Genomic DNA, 18,348 nt, shown 5'->3' with positions numbered 1-18,348 from the left:
GTAGACAGACATTAGGACAGGCTTTGGGGAAGGGAGTGGAAGGTCCCTCAAAAGTCCCCCGTGTGGCTGCGCATATCGTGGAATCCCCCATATCGCTTGGCTAATCTTCGCTTTTGATTCACTTCCGCTTGGGCCCTAGGTGCCTTCACCCTACCGTCACCGGCTGTCAGCCCTTTTTTCTTTCTGTCGGAATTAGGAACTTAGCTGCGGATTTGATTTTGCGAACTAGGTGATTTGTAACTTCAGCGCTTACTGATGACTAAGTGTTTACGCAAGTTCCATTTTGTCCTGTCTTCAAGTAACATGCTGATTGGCAAAACAGTCATCTGTGGAGGATTTTTTGAAATGACCGCTTGCCGGTTATGGGTTACACATTTTCATTGCTGCCTGCGTGAGTCTGACTTATGGGAAGTCGGTCGATCCACATGCACATGGAAACGTCATGTGACTACTAGCCAACAGTTGGTCCCCAAACTGACAGTTTAGTTGCTGCTGCTACTTGCTTTCTTTGGTTGTAGTGTAGGGCCGGCTTTCTTCTGAAGTTATCTTATGGTTAGCTGGGAGAGTGTTAAAGTGTAGTCATTGATTGGGAATGAAAGCAGCCCTTTTAGACAGGGGTAGTCTCCTCCGTCTCCCAAAGAAATCAGTTTGCACGTGTTAGAAGAAAAATATCCAGCTAATCTGACTTCATCAATTTAGTTAGAGGTAGTAAAGTCGAATGGACTTTTGAGCCTGACTGTCGAGGTTTCTATCCATCTCCATCTTTTTAACTAGCTGCGTGATCTTGGGCAAGCTAATTAACCTGTCTGTGCCTAGGTTTTTTTTATCTGTTGAAATGGCCATAATGATAGTTTCTAGTTCATAGGTTTGTCAGGACAAGTATACATAAAATCACTTAGGACCTGGTCTATTGGAAGCTCTCCATCTTTATTACTGGTCCAAATTGCACAATAGATCTTACGGACTATTTAATAGAATGCATAATCTCCTTTAATTGTTGTGACATTTGATATTTGATGCTATTATTAAACTACTGAATCTAGAATTCACAAAGATGCTCTGATTCCATGTTCTATTTTTATTCCTGTTTTTACTTCTCTTATGTAAAGCATAATACCTGAAAAAATGAATATGAGGAAACTCCTTTTTTTTTTTTTTTTTTACATCCTTGAACAAGAACACTTACAATTTTAGTAGTTGTTATTGTTGAGTGTTGCTAGTGAAATCAAGGAAATTTGTAGGGTAAATACCTATGATTATTTGGAACTTAGAAATTCATTTAGGTAAAGTATAGCTAACATTTAGTAAGTTCTTACTGTGCTGAACATTTTTTCTTCTGTCATTTAATTTTTATAACAGCCTATGAGGTCAGTAGTTTTATTAGCCCTATTTTGTAGGCAAGGAAACAGGCTTGGTTAAGTTGAGTAATTTGCTGGCAGTCATATTGCCACAAGTCTTGCATGGTGCCCAAGCTGAAATTTGAATGCAGATCTGACTTAATATTTTGAGCAAGTAAACCGCACTGCCTCTGGATATTGGTAAACCACCCCTTTAGTGGTTACATTTGTGCTAGAGATCTAAGATAAAAGAGAAAATCATTGTAATTGTGCTTCCTTCTTTAAGATAGTCCTACAACCTGAAAATTACACCTTCATTATACATCTCAAAGACATCATTGAAGCTAAAAGCAGGCTAAAGATTTTTAAATATTAGAAACTATTGCAGCCTACACTGGAGAGGATGAAGTTATTGTAGATTTTCGTTATCAAAAGCATAGCAGTCCTGATTTTAATATTTACATGATTGTCATCACAAACTATCTGGTTTATATTACAGAATTGAGGATTTTGTTGCATACCTCTATATGGAAGCATTGTATTTACTTTTTCTTATATATCAGTTTATCTCAATTTTTTTAGAGAACTGTGACCCATAAAACAACCTGGTATGCTTCTAATTTCCAAATGGAGAGGAGATGATGGATCAGATCAGAAGACATGAAGAGTCCCTCTTTTTTTGTCAACAAAATTACCTCTTACCTATCTTTGTAACATACTTTATGATTTGCAAAGTATATTCTCTTGCAATCTTGTTTCAAAGATTTATAATACCGAGAGGAACCTAAAGTACTTTATGGTTCACTCTTTCAGTCTTTTTTGTTTAATTCAGTCAAGTGATTGTCCACTTTTGTCTCATCTCCTCTTAGAGGTAGGTGAACTGGTCTAGAAAGTAGAAAACTCACAATGTCCTGATATGGCCCACTTCATTTTGGACATTTTTAATTTCCAGTAAATTTTTCTGTGTATAAAGCCAAAATTTGTTCCCTTTTAGTTTCCACTCCGAGTTCTGTCCTCTGAATCTTGGTCACACAGGACATCCCTTCTGGTAGTTGAAGATCCCTATCACACCCCTTGATTTTGTCTATTGGGAAACAGCTCTGGTTCTCCTAAAGGAATCTCCTCTGACATCATTTTAAATCATTTCACTGTTTTTTTTTTTTTTGAAGATTTTATTTATTTACTTGACAGATCACAAGTAGGCAGAGAGCCAGGCAGACAGAGAGAAAGGAGGAAGCAGGCTCCCTGCCGAGCAGAGAGCCTGATGTGGGGCTCCATCCCAGGACTCTTGGGATCATGACCCGAGCCGAAGGCAGAGGCTTTAACCCACTGAGCCACCCAGGTGCCCCCATTTCACTATTTTGATATCTTTTCTAGACACTTATTATTTAATCATTGTCCTCTTTCCTTAAAATGGGGTTCTTTGAGCTGTGGAAATGATGACAAGTGTGGTTTGAACTGAGCAAAGGACAGGCTATCACCTTCCCTATTGAGAATCCTTTTACAACACTGAAATAGGAAAGTTTCTATGGGCTTGTTACATTGTAACATTGACAGCTGTTACATTGATTAATATTGGGCTTGCTGTCTTAGTCATGCTTCCTCCCCCCGCCCCCCCCCCAAGGCATTCCATCCCTCAAATTCTTTTTTCTCTGATTTTATGGTTAAGTTTTTTTGTCCCTAATATATTTGACCCATTAAAATTGGCTTTGATAGATTTCCTCCAGTGGTTAAAGCCTGTTGTTCTTGTAATTCAAGAAATGTGACCTTGATTGGGTTCTGGGCATGCAAAGAAGAAGAAGGTATGTTCTTTAATATCCAGATGAGCTACTCATTTTAACTTTTCACCTGAAAATTTGCTAAGAATGTCTTCATTGTTCTCATCAGGCATTAATAAAGACTGAAAAAGGGAGACAGTGGGCCAAGTACAAAGCTCTGCAGCAGGTCTCATTATTGTCTAGTGATGCATGACCCGAAGTGTATTTTTCTTTAGATGTGCAGAATCTTAGCATGGGGCTTTTTCAGACTATGCACGGGCCATAGTCTGTCTTCTTGAGTAAGAAACAGTGGAGTGTTACACATATTAATGATAATGAAATCAGAAAACAGCTTAAAATTGACTGCTATGGGCTACTAAATAGTGGACACAAAGCCTTTAATAAAAATGGTTATTCCAGCCTTATAAACCTAGCTTTTTTGCCCTAGCTACATCAGTCTTGCCCACAGGGGATATCATGAGATGTTTTGTCAGATGCTTGCAGAAGACAAGATAAACTGTGTTTCTGCAATAGGAGGCATAGGATGTGGTAAAAAAAAGACAGGACTTTGAAGTTAGACTTGGTTTTGCATTTTGGCTCCTACTTCATAGCCATCATGATCTTGGCAGGTTATTCTTTTTTTTTTTTTTTTTTAAAGATTTTATTTATTTATTTGACAGACAGAGATCACAAGTAGGCAGAGAGAGAGAGAGAGAAGAGGAAGCAGGCTCCCCGCTGACCAGAGAGCCCGATGTGGGGCTTGATCCCAGGATCCTAGGATCATGACCTGAGCTGAAGGCAGAGGCTTTAACCCACTGAGCCACCCAGGCGCCCCTTGGCAGGTTATTCTAATGTTTGTAAGTTGGCTCTTGATCTATAAAATGAGAGGATTTTATTTACAGGATTTTTTTTTAAGGATTTTATTTCTTTGACAGGCAGAGAGGCAGGTGGAGAGAGAGAGAGGAGGAAGCAGACTTCCTGCTAAGCAGAGAACCTGACATGGGGCTCGATCCCAGGATCCTAGGATCATGACCTGAGCTGAAGGCAGAGGCTTTAACCCACTGAGCCACCCAGGCGCCCCCAGGATTTTTTTTTTAAAGATTTTATTTTTAAGTAATCTGTACACCTGGCATGAGGCTCAAACTTAAAACCCCAGGGATCAAGAATCACATGCTTATTGAATGAACCAGTGAGGTACCCCTTTACTTACTGGATTTTTATATTGGTTAAATAGAGAACCGGCATAGGTAAATCTCCTATCACAGTACCTGGCACGTTTGTTTACCAAATGATTGCTGTTGAAGGAATAGATGGTGCTTAGTCTGTATTGGTTTCCTTCATGTTAACTCTGTCAAAAAGGTAATGGGATTAATTTCACATGAATTATTTTGAGAACCCATGCTGTCTCTAAAGGATCACTACATTTTAGAATTGCTTATAATTTTATATATAATTATACATATATATGTAAATGTATTATTTGTATACAAGTATATATAAATGTATTACTACTGAACATATACATATATATGTGTTTATTATCCATTTTTGGGTTTTGACTGGGATTGACATTACAGGAAATTATGTGACATTGGCCATGCTTTGGTGTTTTAGTACTGCTCCCTTTTCTCAGAGCTTCTCCTCGGTTACTAATAATTATGAAGTTATCTTGTAGGTGAGCTAAGAACTCAAGATGTTTTACCTATCGCAGGAAACTTGATCTTCTATAGAGTCCCCATGCTTTCTTACGTGATTACCTAAGCCATTAAATTCAATGATTGTTTATTTCATACCTCTTAAACACCAAACATTATGATAGTTGGGGAATATAAAGATGAGTAAGGTACTTTAACCATCAGTTGAAATGTTTTTGCCATTTCGATTGTAACCACTTTTTATCTGTGGCATGTCTCTTTATGTCTGTGCTCTTGAGTGATCATTTGATTTTCTTTAGTTGTATGCCATTTTTCCCCCTTACATGAAAGTATTCTAAGATCATGCACTCTAATTTAAGTGCTTTCTATCATTTTCCACTAGTCTCTTATATAAAAAGTAATGTTTATAATCAGAACCTCAGTCATTTTCCCTTTTTGAATTCTGGCTGGAGTTCCACCTATCGGCCTTCTATAGTCTGGGGTAGGTAGCTGTCATTTGATTAGCAAAGCCGTGCTTTAAGATTGGCTGGACAGATAGTATCCTGATAGTTTGGCAAATGAGGAAATTAAGATTTGTGTTAAATTTCCAAGGTCCCACAAATAGTAATGGTTTACCATCTTTTCTTAAGCTAAGTCTACTGCCCCCCACCTCCACCCCAATGTACCTTAACCTTCTGAGCAGCACTTGGCATTCAGGGTCTAGCAGTTGCTTTTTTATACCTGTCATCTTAGTCTCTGGTCTAGAAATCTTGGTTTCCTTATTTGTAAGATTAGTGTTTTGAATGTCTGGAATATCTTCCAAATAGTTCTGGAAGTCATATCAGTGTTGAACAGTCAATACATTCACATCATCTTTATAAAATACACTTTATAAAAATACATCTTTAGAGGATATGTGCTATGGTGAGTGCTGTGAAGTGTGTAAACCTGGCAATTCACATACCTGTACCCCAGGGGATAAAAATGTATAGTTTATAAAAAAATAAAAAATTAAAAAAATATATATATCTTTATAAAATCTCCACACCCCCCCTTCTTGGTATGTTTCTAGATACATGTGTGCTATAGAAGGGTGGGTAATTTTTTTTTTTTTTAAGAAAAGAGGTTTTCTGAATTGTTTTAAATTTCTTATATATAAGTATTCCATGTCTGATTGCCATTGTCTTCTTTGGGTTTTGAGCTACTTCTCTGAAATAACTTTTTGGCTCTTATTTTCAAAGTATTGAACTCTAAACTGATTATAATCCTTGTACTTTATGAAAACTAAGGACAAGAAATGTTGAAGTATTCAAGCACTCAGTTTCCTTTTTTTATTGAAATATATTTGACATACAACATTGTGTAAATGTAAGGTATATAATATGTAAATTTGTTACATTTGTATATTGGGACATGATTGCCACTATAGCAATCCAGTTTAGTTTAGACTAATTTATAAATTACCTGATTCCTTTTATGTGTTAATAAAGTAGTAATAGATACTTTAAATACTTAAGTCTGAAACAATGTTAGTGATTATAGCAAAAATAATGTCAGTGTTCAGTTTTTATGTATACACCCAGACACTTATTAATGAAAGTCTGTTGAACTTAAAAGATACTAGATAAAAACAGAAAAGTCTTTGTCTACAACTCATTTACTTTGCTGCTTTAGGTATATTGCTTTGCCAGTGGTTAGCAAGTGCAGCAAGTGGATCTGGCTAATAGCAACAACAAATACAACAAAATTGATTAAACAAGTTATGAAAAGACTTTCATTTGGCAGATATATTTTTTCTTATTATTTCCTATATTCTTTTTCTTAATAGAGATTTTTAAATAGTTACCACTATGCTTTTAGGTAAGACGTTGGGTAACTACGCATCTTGTGCAGATAACAGATGTTGGCCTCAGCTAATGAGATTATTGATTTGTTAATACCTCTAAAGTTTGGAAGATGAAGTCATTGGAATTATAAGTACTGGCCTGTAACTTAGGGTTTAGGGGAATAAGGTGGGAGATCTGCCATTGCCCTACCCTGAGAATATATTTTTGGGAGTTGAGTTGGTTTCCAGGAACACCTAGTGTCCATGTGGACGAATGCCATGTTAAGAATGTGTTCTAGAACAAAAAGCTTTATGCAGTAGAAAAAGCACTGTGGAGTCAGACAGTCTTCTACCCCCTGCAACACCTGAGTTGTCTGACCTTGAGTGAGTCTCTGTATATCTTTAAATCTCAGGTTCACAATTGTAAAACAGGACTAGTTAGCTACCTCACAGGGTTGTTAAAAAGATTAAAAGAGAAAGTCTAGCACAGTGTTTGGCACACAGGATGTACTATTTTTTTTCTTCCTATATTTCTAGAACCTTTTAAATTGATACTGTAATGCTGCTTTCCCCTCCCCTTTCTAGACTGGGAATTCTTTTTTTTTTCTTTTTTTTTTTCAGCATAACAGTATTCATTGTTTTTGTACCACACCCAGTGCTCCATGCAGTCCGTGCCCTCTATAATACCCACCACCTGGTACCCCGACCTCCTACCCCCTGCCCCTTCAAAACCCTCAGATTGTTTTTCAGAGTCCATATAGACTGGGAATTCTTCACTGAGAGTTGCCAGGGATTTATAAATCCCGGGGGTAAGTGTGTGGAATTGTTTTTGGTATGTGCATATGAGCAGTTTTCTTGCGAGTAAATCAGTTCATGGCTCTCATTAGATTCTCAAAAGAAGTCAGTGTCCTCCTTCTCACTCTCACATAACAATTAAGAGCCCCTGTCTCAGGTTTAGTATAACTATAAGTGATATCTTGGTAGTCTATCCAAATTAAGTATGCCTCATAGAGGTGGTAAAAAAAGATAAGATGAATGCCAGCCTTTTGGTCATTTACTCCTATCTTGATTTTACATAAAATCTTTCAGCTTTATTCTTACATATAATTGTATTTGTTTTTAAGACATATTTGTTCTTTTTTTTTTTTTAAGATTTTATTTATTTGACAGATCACAAGCAGGCGAGGGGGCAGTGGGAAGCAGGCTCCCTGCTGAGCAGAGAGCCTGATGTGGGGCTTGATCTCAGGACCCTGAGATCATGACTTGAGCTAAAGGCAAAGGCTTAACCCGTTGAGCCACCCAGGTGCCCCAAAACATATTTGTTCTTTAAGAAAATACCTGTAACATATTAAAGACATAGAATATATATAAAATGGGACAGTTTATATTACACTAGGAATCTTTCCATATCACGGGACTTAAGTATTTCATTATGAAGGAGAAAAAAAAAGATAGGGATCCTTGTATATCAAATATTTGAATTAAAATAATTTTGGTTTATAAGGAAACTTTTAGTACATCCCTTGCATAAATTGAGTTTTACCTGCACGGATTATCCCAGGCACATTGTAGATACCTATATCTACAGTAGCACTATTTGTGTGTCAGCACTGGCTCCTCCTGCTTTTTCCATGAGAAAAGTATTATTTCAGATCTCAGTGTGGAAGATACCATAGCGTAGTAGTTATGAGTCGTGTCTGGAGCCAGACTGCTTGGATTTCAGATCCCACTGTGTAACTTACTATGTGACTATAGGCAAAATACCCTTCCTGTGTCTAGGTTTGCACATCTTTAATATTTGGACAGTTGTTTCTTAGTGTACTGTGACAATTTAATGAGTTAATATTGGAAAGCTTTTTAGAATACTGCCCATTTCATTGTAAGCATGGTGAACATGTTAAATAAAAATATGCAATCTACTTGACAGAAGACTTACATTCATGAAAAGAAAACTTAGGATGTAAGCAAGGCACTATATGCTGTTTGTTAAAGATTGGGTTCCCTGTCATTCTTCAGGATAGAGCAAGTCAGTGTGGGTTGTATGAGTGGTACGAGAAATCTTCTAAAAATTCAAGGAGGAAGAGTATGGGTCATGAACTGAACTTGGATAGATGGGATTCAAAGAGAGAAAAGAGAATACATCCAAATTAGAGGGAGATTTTATGAACAAGTAGAGTTTGAGGTATGTGTATAAACCATATAAGTTGGAGAGTAAGTGGAGAGATTCTGGAAGCTATCATAGGAAGAGAGTTGTGGACAATTGTTTAGGTCCTTGAATACAAAGGTAGATTTTTGCTTGTAGATGAGGGTTCCCTAACTTTTATAAATGAGAAGCTTGTGAATGATGTAAAAAGTGCTCAGCGTGGTACTTGATGGAAGGTAAGCATTCAGTAACTGTTAACTAGTATAGTAACAGTAGTTGAAATCGAAGTAGAGAGTTTAATTATATGAATGGGCTATATTTGTGTACCTTTTCAAAATTGCCTATTAAGGGACACTTAGGTTATTTCTTTTTTCTTTATAATCAACACTGATGAGCGTCTCTCCATAAGATTGTGTATCTGTGGTTCAATAGGGGAGACTTAACACCGTTTCTTAAACTCACACAGGAAGGTGGTGGTAAGTTTCCAAGGTGATGGTAAAAAAGGATATGATGGAGCTTTATCAGCTCTAGTTCATTCCTCTCTACTGAGAACTCCCCACAAATCTCATAACAAAAAGATTATTTAGATAAAAATTAGCTACCAGCAGAAATGTAGTTCAAGCACTTTTGTCAAAAATGATACTTTACTAGAATCTTTCAGTGAGTTATGGTAAGATTTTTTTTCCTTAATCATGGAGGCTTTAGAAAGATAATTTGGCATGTTGACTACAGTGTGTGTGAGGTGAGACCAAAGGTGGTATAATAATATGAGATTGATCATCTGAGAACTCCAGAGGAAGTGTGAAGACAAGCCTTGGTAGGTTTTTTTTTTTTTGGAATGTGGAATGTCAGGGGAGGAAGAATATTCAATGATGATATTTGTAAGATTCTAAACCTTGGTGACTTGGAGAATGTTATCAAAATACTAAAGTTGGAATGGAAGGCCAATTTTGGAAGGAAGGTCAGTTTAATTTTAAATATATTTGAGAGAAAAGAGACATCTAAGTTGACCTACCTATTAAATATTTGGATAGGACTCAGATTTAATAAGTAGCAAAGCTGAGATTCAAATCCAAAGTTCTGGTTCAAAGTTCATACTCTTTTTTTTTTTTAAGTTTATTTATTTATTTGATAGAGACATAGTGATAGAGAGAACACAAGCAGGGGGAGTGGGAGAGGGAGAAGCACCTTTCCCACCGAACTGGGAGCCAATGCGAGGCTTGATCCCAAGACCCTGGGATCATGACCTGAGCCGAAGGCAGAGGCTTAACAACTGATCCACCCAGGCGCCCCAAGAGAGAAAGAGTCAAGCAATCTCCACACCTAGTGTGGAGTTCAAAGCCTCTTTACAACCCTGAGATCATGACCTGAGCTGAAATCAGGAATCGGATGCCCAACAGAGTGAGCCACCCAGGCACCCCTCAAAGTTCCTTTTCTTAGCTCCTGTGCTATAATGAGTGGGAGAAGTCCTTTGTTCACATTTATTGTCAAAACATGTATTTGGTCTTCTCATTTTCCAAGTTTTCTTTTATTATTATGCTTTTTTATTTTTTTAATTTATTTTATTTTTATTTTGTTATTTATTTTATACCCTTTTCTATGTAATCTGTTTCATTTAATGAAATATCTTTAGTGTAGTTTGGGTTTTGAAGGAAAGCATTCCTGGATTTGATCTCAGCTCTGCCACTTAGTTAAGTACTAAATTCATTCGCTTTTTCTTAATTCTAAATTTCCTTGTGTTTATATGCAGAAAGTCTTTCCTGAGATCTAGACTCCTTCTCCTTCAGTAATGATTCACCATTCTAGCTTTTTATCTGTTTTACTGTACTTCTCTGTATTTTCTTTTATATAGATACACCTAACTGTGACTGTCTCTGCATAGCTTTGGTCTTGGCTCTTTATTCTTTTTTTTAGCTATGTCAAATGACTCTGGATTCTGATTGTATTTCATTTTCAGTTACTCTGGATTCTCTTTTATCTATGTTTGTGGCCTTGGTTCAGGTCCTTTTTGTTTTTCTCTCCAATTTTGTTTTTTTGTTTTGTTTTGTTTTTTTAAAGATTTTATTTATTTATTTGGCAGATAGAGATCACAAATAGGCAGAGAGGCAGGCAGAGAGAGAGGAGGAAGCAGGCTCCCCGCTGAGCAGAGAACCTGATTCGGGGCTTGATCCCAGGACCCTGGGATCATGACCCGAGCTGAAAGCAGCGGCTTCCCACTGAGCCACCCAGACACCCCTCTCCAATTTTATAATGGCCTTCTGTCTCCAGGTCTAGTCCTGTCCTTTCCCGTCTAACTTCCCTTCCTGTCCCAGAGTCATTCTCTTAAAATTTAGATCTTATACTTGCCCACTGCTTTAAAATCCTTCAGTGATTCTCCATCATCAACAGTATTCTTCTCCTTTTTTTTTTTTTTTAAAGATTTTATTTGTTTATTTGACAGAGACACAGCAAGAGAGGGAACACAAGCCTAGGGAGGGGGAGAGGTAGAAGCAGACTTCCCATTGAGCAGGGAGCCTGATACAGGCTCTATCCGAGGAACCTGGGATCATGACCTGAGCTGAAGTTTAACAACTGAAGCACCCAGGCGCCCCAACAGTATTACTCTTCTTAACACTTATTTCTTAGGATGAATTGGGCATTTCTCTAGTAAAAAAGAGGTCAAATAAGTTTAGGAAATGGTTGTGTAGATGCAGTTAGCTTTTCTTTTGCCAGAATCTTACTGTGTTGTGTATTATGAGTGTACAAAGGGAATACAGAGGAATATGCTGCATTTCCCAAATCTGACTATAGTATATACGTTTATACATTTAAAAAAATACATGTGTCTTGGAACAGGTTTTATTAAAACCCTCTAAGTAAAGTCCATACATCTAGACATGGAACCCTAGCACTTTTTTTATTTGAATAGCATTTGCCTATCTTTGTAGTCTCGTCTCTGGCATTGACCTTACTAACTTGTTGGGAGTTCTCCCTGGAGAGGGAGTTACATGTTTGAGGCTTCAGTGCCTTCTCCCATCTGTTGGAAAAGCCCCTATTACTCCTAAAGGGGAGATTATCACCTTCATTTTGAAACTTTTTTTGACTCATCCAGGGCGGCTTTACACTTCCTTTCTTAGCACTCTCTTTAGAGTATACTTGGCAAGACCCTCCCATTTTAACAATTGTTACATGATATCGTACGTTTATTTACATGTTTATTTCTACTATAGACTATAAACTCCCTCAAGGCTAGACCATTTCCTTTCATTTCTGTAACATTGGTACCTGGGATAATTATTAGATATAAGTTAAGTAATTGAGTTATAAAATAATTAGAGGAATATTTCAAATAATACTGGTATTCATACCATTAAGTAAACTACCAGTAAATATATCTTTTCTGTCATTTAGAAATCTCTTAGCTCTTTCTATAATGAGTGTGTAGGGTGACATCAAATTAAATGCTCTAAGAAAAATTTTTATGGGGAAAATCTGAGAAAATAATAACAATTAAAAAAAAATCTTTTTATTTGTTTCTATTTTAAGTCGTCTCCATGCCCAACAGGGGGCTCAAATTCATGGCCCTAAGATCAAAAGTCTCATGCTCTATCAACTGAGCCAGACAGGGGCCATGTTTTTCTTTCTGTTTTTTATAACTTGTGTTCATAAAACAAAACACCATTTTTTTAGATTAGAATATAAATAATGTTCTGTCTTCAGTGAATGTTTGGTTATTAATAAGAACTCAGTGATTACTTTTTCTCCCAGATAACTTGAGTTTCATATTGAGATTATTCTTTCATCTATAGTTCTTAGAATAAGAAACATTATATGAAATATTGTTTAATGTATATCTCTTTTCTTAGGCATCATTCTTAACGAAGAAGTTAAATATTGGTGGGAAAAGAGTAAACCTTGCTATATGGGTAAGTTAACCTTTTCAGTTGAGTGAGTGAAGGCTTCTTGCTATTCTTTATACTCTAATAACTAGTGGGCTCAAGGAATAGGAGTTCAAATTTCTGGATTATTTTTTAAGTTTAGCTAAAACTTTTTTTTTAAGGATTTTATTTATTTATTTATTTGACAAATACAGATCACAAATAGGCAGAAAGGAAAGCAGAGAGAGGGAGAGGAGAAAGCAGGCTCCTTGCTGAGCAGAGAGCCCGATGTGGGGCTCGATCCCAGGACCCTGGAATCATGACCCGAGCCGAAGGCAGAGGCTTTAACCCACTGAGCCACCCAGGCGCCCCCAAAACTGTTATTAAATAAACACTTTTTTCTAAAATCAGGCTAAGAATTACACAGTTGCATACATGAATATTGCTTATTCCTAACCGTTGAGCTGGAAGAAGGGTAAACTCAGAGGGATCCCATGTCAGACAAAGAACAGGGTGGATGGACAGCCTGACTGGCATTTTTCCCCTCTGTGTTTCCATGTTCCCACTTCCCAGAAGAATCGCTAGTACTGAGTAGGGCAAGGGTAGTGCATCAGAGGACCTTTTGGCCAATTGTTTTGGTGTATGCTCTCTTTCCTTGTCTTCTCCCTCTATGCAGAACCTAAATTTAGGGCAAGGCCTATTCCTGGCTTATAATGCCATTTTGGGCATTCTGATCCTCTGGCATTTAAACTGTTTTTTGTTTAGTGGGGGTGGGAATTTTGCTTGGGAGGGAAGTAACTTTCATATAACAGTAAAACATTAAATATTGTTTGTAATTTCTAAAAAAATTTTTGTAACTTGTTTTTTTTTTCTTTTAACAGTGCTTTGAGTTTATCTGTAACTTCATGTCCCATTTTCCAGTTAACCAGAAGTTTATAGTAGTTGCAATAGCAAATGTATTTTTTTCTTATGACCTAATAAGTGTTTGTTGCTTTATTTAGGATACAGCAGGTCAAGAGAGATTCCATGCATTGGGTCCAATTTACTACAGAGATTCAAATGGAGCTATTTTAGTTTATGATATAACAGATGAAGATTCCTTTCAGAAGGTATTCTGTTTACTTATGGGTAGATGACTTTAATAGAATAACAACACTAATTTTTCAAGTCTCCATTCACATGTCTTTGTTTACTAATGTGACTAGCCTTGGTTTTAAAAGTAAAATAAAGTTGTGCATAAATGGTTACCACTCATATTTGTTAATGCAGTATTTAATTCATGTTTATATTTTAAATAACAGTTATTAATAAGTTTATTACATGGCTTTCTCAGATATTAGGAAAGGGAAATACTTTGAAATAACACTTTATAAAAATCCAGGGGCTTTTTTTCTCCCTATAAAGAAAAATCACATGTATTTCTTGATTTCATATACACTAGGCATGTGAATACTGCGTATGGCTGCATGGACTCCCCAATTGTAAAGAGGGAAAAGAAGAACTAAATCATGTTTAAGCTTTTTCTTCTCACTAAATGTCCTGAAGGATATAATATAAATTTTAAATGACAGTCTAATTAGTATTCATTTTAAACCTTCTTATTATTTTTCACCCCCCCCTTTTTTTTTAAGATTTTATTAATTTATTAGAGCATGAGCAAGGTGGGGGTACAGAATGAGAAGCAACTTGCTGCTGAGCACAGAGCCTGAAGCAGGCTCCATCCCAGGATCCCTGGATCATGACCTGAGCCTAAGCAGACTGAGCCACCCAGGCGCCTTTCACGCTGCTTTTAAATATCTACCCCAAATGTAGAATTTTTGAAGTTGTTCAGAACCAAACTAAGTTACCATTAAACTTACCTTTGAATTCTCATCACAGTCAGGATGGTGTTTAATTACTTATTTCACCCTTCCTCTGAAAGCCCCTTATGGGATAAATTTGTCAAGGGTATGTAACTAAAAGGGGTAATTCTATGGCAGAAACTTTACTTGCATTGAAATTACAGGTTTGTTTCTATAGAAATTGCTTGCTTTTGTAGTTTTAGTTTTAGGTGGTTTTTTTTGTTTGTTTGTTTTTGTTTTTGTTTTCATTTGTTTTTCAGTATTCAACTGATGAAGCAACTATGCAAGTTAGTCCTCGGGTTACTACATGTGGAAAAATTTAGTCCAAGGAGTAGAAAAAGGGAATGATGAAGTAATTAGCAGGTTTAATGATACTTGCAAAATTTATTTGGGGGCTGCTGTTTGTTGTCTCTTCCTGCCTTTTGACTTAGATGGAAATGGTCTGAGTGGTTTATTGATTAAGAGAAGGTTGAGCCTTTTAGGTTGAAAAGTGACCATTTCTCTCTTGCTTTGTAACAAACCCCCAAAACTTGGTGGCTTAAAACAATGTATTATTTCTCATGGTTTTGTGGGTTGACAGGGCAGGTTATGTGGTTTCATGGAGTCACTCATGCAACTGCATTGAACTTCAAGTTTGGCGAGGCCAGGACCATCTAGGAAGGCCTGTTCTCCTCCTATGGCCTCTCACTCCATTTGGTGTCTCATCGTCTGATGCTCTCCCCCACATGCTCCCTCATTATTCCATATTCTAGCCTAAGCTGTTTACATGACGACTGGATCCTAAGAGTACTTTCCAGGCCTTCTTAAGGCTTAAGTCTGGAACTGGCATAGCATTACTTCTGCACATTCTCTTGGTCAGAGCAAGTTGCAAGGCTAGCCCAGCTTCAGAGGGAAGGGAAATAGACTCTCTCTCTCTCTCTCTCTTTTTTTTTTTTTTAAAGATTTTAATGATTTATTTGAGAGAGAGGTAGAGAGCACAGCAGGGGGAGCGGGAGAGGGAGAGGCAGGCTCCCTGCTGAGCAGGGGACAACCGCCCCCTCACCCCGCCCCACCAGACTCTAACTCTTGTTGAGAGGATTGGTAAAAAGTCTGTAACCATCTCTAACTCATCACAGAATGTATGGGGTAATGAGTAGGATGCCTGCAGAAGGGGATCTATTTGCAGATGAATAACACAGTTTTTTAAAAAGTTGGTTAGATTTGGTAGGTTATGATACTATCTATACAGAGAGTACAGTAATATGTAATTGGATTCTGGCATGTTTCCTTTCAAATGATAATAATGTATGTTTTATAGCAAGTTGTCATATTTTTCTTATGTGACATCAGCTAGGGATGGAAGTTCAGTGCTTCTCTAAAAACTTTGTACATTCATGTGAATGAAACAAAAAGATGGGGCTGTACTGAGAAAACTATGGTTCAGTGCTCTGAGAAAGATAAGGTGGTGATATTGATTACTTTTCCTTATATAAAGCTTTGGGGTTTATTAAAAACAGTTTCTCTGCATTCCTGCAAAGAACAGGAATGCGGAATGGTTACATTTGTACTGTAGGACCAGATGTACAGTAAGTGCTTACTTACCACCTATTTAATGTAACTTTTATAATTTAAAGATGTGTGTGCATTTTTTTAGGAAGATGTGTAGATTCTGTGTGACTTGATTACATGGAAATTAAATTCCATTACAAAAAAATGAAGGAGGTATTCAAGTTTGTTCTTATCCTATTTTATTGTAATCAGCATATTTAAAATCAGGAGTTCAAATGACTAATTTACTTAACTTGAATGTACTCAACTGTGCCTACTGCTGTGCTTCATAGTGAAGAATCTGTTTGTTACTGGAGTCATTGTATACCAGTGGTTCTCCACCAGAAGGGAGCAGTGTTCGGAGACGTCTTTGGTTATCACAGCTGGAGGGTGGTACTGATACCTAGTGGGTAGGAGGCTGGGGATGCTGCTCAATAGCATACATTACACAGGGCAGTCCCTCCCAGCAGCATTAATCTGGGCCAAAATACCAGTAGGGCTGAAGCTGAAAAAACCTGTTAGACACTAAAGGATGAAAATTTATTTTGGTACTCTTTTTAGTGCCCATATACATTCCCCCCCCCCCCTTTAAGTGTATGACACAGAAGCTTCTGTGCCCTCTAATTTGGAACCAGTTGGAATACAAAAGACTTTTAGTTTTAAGATGTTCTTAAGTCCAAAGTGACTCTACAAGCATCTGTTATCTGAGGCTGGAGTTTTGCTCTAGTTAATAGTTTTGTTTAGATCTGTGGAAGATTTATGAAAATTTGTAATTAGAAAAAAAATTATAATTAGAGGTGTTTCTGTCTATACCGCTATATAGATAGAGAAATTGTTCCATTAGATGCTTGTATGTTTGTCAGTACAGTTTGTCAGTAACTGATCCTACAGGTAACTAAATATATGGGCTGTTAGACAAATTCTGAGGTATTTTGACAATGTGGAGTTTGGGGAGTTGTAATGATAGTTGTTGCAACAGGATTTGATATTTACTCTTTTGTATACACAGGTAAAAAACTGGGTCAAAGAATTACGGAAAATGTTGGGAAATGAAATCTGTTTATGTATAGTTGGTAAGCATCATTACTTTTTTTTTTAAGTCCTCTGTTTCCAAAAAAAAAAAAAATTCTGTTTCCTTAATGTTATATTAGAGAATAACAAGTAAGTAAATCTCATGTTTAAAGTTACCTGAGAAAGGAAGAAGAATGATATTTTAGTATTTAATATTTTAGAATAATTTTTGATTTGGAAGTGATCTTTCAGGAGATTCAGACTTCAGGGAAGACCTTGGGGAGCAAGTGGGAAATTAACCATGTAAACTTTCAACTCCCAGACTTGCTTCAGTTTGATCTTTAGTTTTTCATCATAAGATTTTCTTGAGAAAAAAAGAGTTTAGGAACTATTTTTTTTTTTTAAGATTTTATTTATTTATTTGACAGAGAGAAATCACAAGTAGATGGAGAGGCAGGCAGAGAGAGAGAGAGGGAAGCAGGCTCTCTGCTGAGCAGAGAGCCCGATGCGGGACTCGATCCCAGGACTCTGAGATCATGACCTGAGCCAAAGGCAGCGGCTTAACCCACTGAGCCACCCAGGCGCCCTAGGAACTATTTTTAAATAAAACTAAAACTAATGACTTAGGCTAGTATTCTTGTTTTAAACATTTAACTATACACATTTTTGAATTAAGGACAAATTTGACTCTTGAGAATGAGCAAATCATGATACGAGGGTGAAAGAACTCTAGAACTCACTCTTGGACTTCTGGAATTTCTTTCTGGTTTCCTTTTTCTTTAGATTATTATTTATATGATATAAGAACTAATTATTGAGCAGTAGAGTATACCAGAGACAATGCTTTGTTCTTAGTAGACAGTTTTTCATGTAATCCTCATAATTTGATGAGGGCTTTGATGAGAGGAAGCTCAGTCCTGGAGGTACTTGATAACTTGTACAATATCAAGCAGTTATCAGAGATGGGGTAGGAATTGAAGTCATTCTGATTCCCATGCTTTGTTATTAATCCTTATGATGAGTAGTTTCATGCTGTTTTCTCTCTTTCTGCATGACTTGGTAGAATAACAATGGCCTAGAAGAAATCAGGGTAGCTTTAGTGGAGGACCTAGAATGGAATGGTCAATGTGGGCACATTTGACTTTTAAGAATTATTTTTTTTATTTTTCTTTTCTTTTTTTCTTTTTTTAAGATTTTATTTATTTATTTGACAGAGAGAAATCACAAGTAGATGGAGAGGCAGGCAGAGAGAGAGAGAGGGAAGCAGGCTCTCTGCTGAGCAGAGAGCCCGATGCGGGACTCGGATGCGGGACTCGATCCCAGGACTCTGAGATCATGACCTGAGCCAAAGGCAGCGGCTTAACCCACTGAGCCACCCAGGCGCCCCAAGAATTATTTTTTTTAAACTAGAGTTTA

At 37.0% G+C, this 18,348-nt stretch overlaps 1 protein-coding gene across 1 annotated transcript in view; it reads left to right on the top strand.

The window, feature by feature from the left end:
* The window catches only part of RAB21 (RAB21, member RAS oncogene family), a 36,199-nt gene that overhangs the window by 620 nt on the left and 17,231 nt on the right, over nt 1–18,348 (top strand). Inside the window, exons 2-4 of the mRNA XM_082742852.1 lie at nt 12,542–12,601; nt 13,555–13,662; nt 16,931–16,994. Of these exons, the coding sequence (XP_082598978.1) occupies nt 12,542–12,601; nt 13,555–13,662; nt 16,931–16,994 (232 nt within the window). The remainder of the gene's footprint in view (nt 1–12,541; nt 12,602–13,554; nt 13,663–16,930; nt 16,995–18,348) is intronic.

Source organism: Mustela nivalis (assembly GCF_964662115.1).
Source record: "Mustela nivalis genome assembly, chromosome: 7".
NCBI lineage: Eukaryota > Metazoa > Chordata > Mammalia > Carnivora > Mustelidae > Mustela > Mustela nivalis.
The sequence above is the reverse complement of the archived record's forward strand: the minus strand, read 5'-3'. Positions and strand labels throughout refer to the sequence as shown.